Below are 4,328 nucleotides of genomic sequence, written 5' to 3' on the forward strand. Positions count from 1 at the left end.
AAAGTATGAGACTACTAGTGGAAATGCTTCTGTTTAGATTTTTGCCACTTTTTTTATTTAATACAATTTGTCATTTCATATGATCAGCATACAATTTTACAGAAGAGTTGACACACATTTCAAAATGCCTTTTGTGACAGATGCATTAACTTTGTGTGTGTGAAACCTGATGGTCATGAAAATTAGTTTTAATTTTTCACAATCTAGAAACATTTTATTTCCATTTTTTTTATACAATCCCAAATTCTGTGTGGACTCCGCTGTTTGACATGCAGCATTTGTAATTGTTAGGCATTTCTTCTGGTCACAGTGTTCCTGTGATGTCACCCATCAGCACAAGTGAGTTTTATGCAAAACACCACACATGGAAATGATTGTGGACAGGGACATCTGGTACACAAATATGATTATGCAATCAGATGGGGGAACACATGCAAGGCATAATGCAAATACTAAGAGAAGACCTTCTTTTGTTTAACTTTGTTTAGCAGAATTTTGAGGTTGTTCAGCCATAAAAGTAAGGACTTCAGTCACTTTTGTTGGTGATACAGTAGCTCTCTGCTTTTTATTCAGTTAACGTTTTTCAAACTGGTGTCTGGGGACCCTCAGCTCAGAGTGCCAACCTTTTAAAAAAAAAGTGCTTAATTGTACTGAATGTGCACATGTTAATGTATATCAAATCTTGAAAATATCTTATAAAATACTTGCAGATAAAATAATATTATTGAAATAAGAGGCTTCTTAGGTGTACTTAAAGAGAGCATTCTTTAATGACTGTTTCTTATCACACTTTTAAAAACTGCACTTTGTAATTTCAAATTAAATGTTTTACTTTAAAGTACACTTTAAATCATTATGTTTTCATTTTCTTTTGTTGTTATGTAAAGAAGTACTCTTATTTAGATGTGTTGACTAACATACTAAAGCACATGTAAAGTTGGTTATAATTTTAACTGTAGAGTATAATGTTATATACATTAAATATACTTTAAATGTACTAAATTGCAACTTCATCATGTGTCATTAGAAATATTTTTGAATACAGGACTTTCAAGTTTCAGTAGAAATTACCTTAAATTATATTTTTGGTTTACCAAAAATGCTTCTCAGTAAAATCAACAGTACACTTGAACCATATTTCTAACCATATAAGACAATAGAATTATGAAATTGCATATAAATATGAAGAGTTTATTTACAAAAACAGATAACTCCGTCTTTATTATAATTCATAAATATTTTTATTGTGTTAGTTAGCTGTATTTTTTTTTTTTAGTTATTATTATTTAATCAAAACAGTCCAAATTTTGATTGATATTAATTGGAATGCAGGATAAAAAAACAACAACAACAACAACAACAACAAAACATGATTTTTGAATTATCTGAGTTATCAGAGTTATCTGTTTTTTTTTTTTTTTGCAAATGAACTCTTCATATGTAGTTTAGTCCTACTTAAAGGGATAAATCACTCAAAAATGAAAATTCTTTTTTTTTTCTTGCCTAACATCACACTCTTCTCATATAGTATACATTTGTCTTTATGCAAGCAGATACAGCTGCCTTAATATTTTAAGGAGGCATATATGTGGGGCTATTTTTGTGTAATGTGCCTGTCTCTGGGAAAATGTTTTTGGGCTCCTCAGTGATGTGTGATGTTTCATCCGATCAGGGCTCTTTTCCAGTAATAGTTTTGTTAAAACTGGATTGATTCTTCTTTCCTCACACGTCTTCTCTTAAATAAGAGCAAGGATGTGATCCAAACGAATACCAGCACCATTTGCCATATCAACAGCCTGCAACCTAATAAGCGTGTCAAGACCGGTGAAAGCACACCACCGTAAACAGAGCCCTACAGATGCCCAGACATGCACATGCTCGCACGTACAGACCATTAGGATAAAAACTTGATGAGTAATATTATTATTTATCAACAATAGAAAGTCTTGTTGACAGGCATTTAAGACCTGAAAATTGCCATAAATAATAATTATCGTCAGTTGTCTGTCTGGATATGCAATAAACTTGCATTGAACTACATAGAAAAGCAGAAGTTTAAAGCTGAGTTTAGCTGGACAAAGGGTAATTGTGTGTCTCTCCCTGCAGACCCTTGTTTGACAGTCATCCCTCCATGTATGAATGAAGCTGACCGCTTCAGTTTAGAGGCACTTCGGCACATTCACAAGCAGCTAGATGACGACAACGATGGAGGAATTGAAGTGAATGAGAGTGTAGAGGTGAGCATATGTTGTTTAGACCTTAAAAACGGATTTTCCTTAATACTTGCATTTTATTTAATATAATAAAACATGTGTTGGAGTGTGTGGACATGTTTCTGTATGTGTGCATGTATTTTGTGAGGGGGTCGGGGGGCTTAAAAACAGGTCAGCAAAGCTTAGACCTACCGGGGACCTCAAAGGGCAAAGTTGACATTGGTTCTTGCCTGCAAGAAGAGACTATTGACATATGAGCACTTCTCCCATAGGGCTACTACATTACTATGTGTGTGTGTTTTGGTGTGTACGTGATGAAAAATCCATGCATATTCATATAGGATTTGTATATAATTTGTTTTAAATATGTTAATGGCTTTTTGCATGGTATAATTGTCATGTTATCATGTCACTTCAATATGCATGGCTTCCTGAACGTGATCTATACATGCAACACATTCTGTGCCAGTTAAATATAATCTTGTCTGTGACATGATTTATGTGACTCTGAATGCTAATTGCCATTTTGTCTCACAGAAGGGGTTTAGATTTATTATGTTCTAACAAAACAAAATAATTTTGTAAATAAAATGAATCTACAGCCATATGAATATTTATGTGGAATTACATTATTATTTATTTATTTATATATTTATTATTAACTTGTGCTTTGGAAAAGCACTTTATGAATAAAATGTATTCTTATTTTTCTTATGACAGTTTATCATAAGGTTATTTTCATTTATATTGTCATGCGCAATGAGCATTTTTACTAATTTATTAATCCTAAATTAACTTAATTATTCATACAATTAATAGTTAATTCATGTTTGTTCATGGCACATTGTTAATTTAATGTAAGCTTTAAATGTTAAAAATGAATTAGTATATATACAGTGGGTACGGAAAGTATTCAGACCCCCTTACATTTTTCACTCTTTGTTATATTGCAGCCATTTGCTAAAATCATTTAAGTTATTTTTTTTTCCTGAAAAATGTTGATTTTGGTCGAGTTTTCACAGGGTCTGTGCGAGAAGGCTCATTGGGGGAAACACATACTTGCATAAAGCCAGAGGCCAGCTGTGTGCCAGTGCGTCCGTGCCGAGGGGGCCTTGGTCAGGGAGTCATACAACTGGCAGTGCGAGGACTCATGGGAAGCAACAGGTCTACCTGGGCTTCCCCGAATCGACTCCAGATCAGCCGGATCATCTCGGGATGGAGTCGCCATTCTTCGGGGAACGTGAGCTGTCGTGAGAGAGCGCGTTGGCTGCACGATTGAGCTCTCCCAGAATGTGGATGGCGTGCAGCGACTTGAGCTGCGTCTGACTCCAGAGGAGGAGATGGCGGGCGAGTTGTGATATGCGATGTGATCGTAGACAACCGTGATGTACGAAACGGTCGCAGTGTTGACCGTGCGGACCAACACGTGCTTGCCAAGCAGCAGCGGCCGGAACCGCCACAAGGCTAGTAGCACTGTCAGCAACTCAAGGCAGTGATGTGCCAAAGCAGTCGAGGCCCTGTCCAGATCCCTGAGGCTGCCTGCCTGTTGCATGTAGCGCACCAGCCTGCACTGGAGGCATCCGTCGTGACACCAACATGCCGAGACACTTGTTCTAAGGGCACTTTGGCCCATAGAAAGACAAGGTCCATCCAGGGGCTGAATGAGTGGCAACATGTTGGTGCGATGGTCACGTGAACTGTACCACGGCGCCATGCCCATCTCGGGACTCGGGAGTGTAACCAGTGCTGAAGTGGTCTCATATGTAGCAGTCCGAGTGGTGTGACTGCGGCTGCGGCTGCGGATGCCATATGACCCAGGAGCCTCTGAAAGTGAACTCAGGCAGTTCAGCACAGACTGGGCACGCTCGTTCATGAGACGCGCCGTCATACTCACAGAGTCTAACTCCATACTGTAAAAAGAGATTCTTTGCACGGGGGAGAGCTCGCTCTTTTCCCAGTTGACCCGAAGTCCACACTGGCTGAGTTGCCAGATCACTAGGTCCCTGTGATCACACAACTGTTCTCGCGAGTGGGCCATGCTGGGGATAGTTGAGGATCCTGATGCCCACTCCCTGTAACGAGGCAAAGGCGCCCCCCGTGACTTTCGTAAAGGCA

General features: G+C 38.4%; 1 protein-coding gene across 1 annotated transcript in view; it reads left to right on the forward strand.

Moving 5' to 3' along the window:
* Nucleotides 1-295: 295 nt before the first annotated feature.
* The window catches only part of LOC107684943 (stromal interaction molecule 2-like), a 21,096-nt gene continuing 17,063 nt past the window's right edge, over nt 296-4,328 (forward strand). The window contains exons 1-2 of the mRNA XM_016481331.1: nt 296-339; nt 2,107-2,237. Of these exons, the coding sequence (XP_016336817.1) occupies nt 321-339; nt 2,107-2,237 (150 nt within the window). The 5' untranslated portion in view covers nt 296-320. The remainder of the gene's footprint in view (nt 340-2,106; nt 2,238-4,328) is intronic.

This window comes from Sinocyclocheilus anshuiensis, unplaced genomic scaffold (assembly GCF_001515605.1).
Source record: "Sinocyclocheilus anshuiensis isolate Anshui unplaced genomic scaffold, SAMN03320099.WGS_v1.1 scaffold49, whole genome shotgun sequence".
NCBI lineage: Eukaryota > Metazoa > Chordata > Actinopteri > Cypriniformes > Cyprinidae > Sinocyclocheilus > Sinocyclocheilus anshuiensis.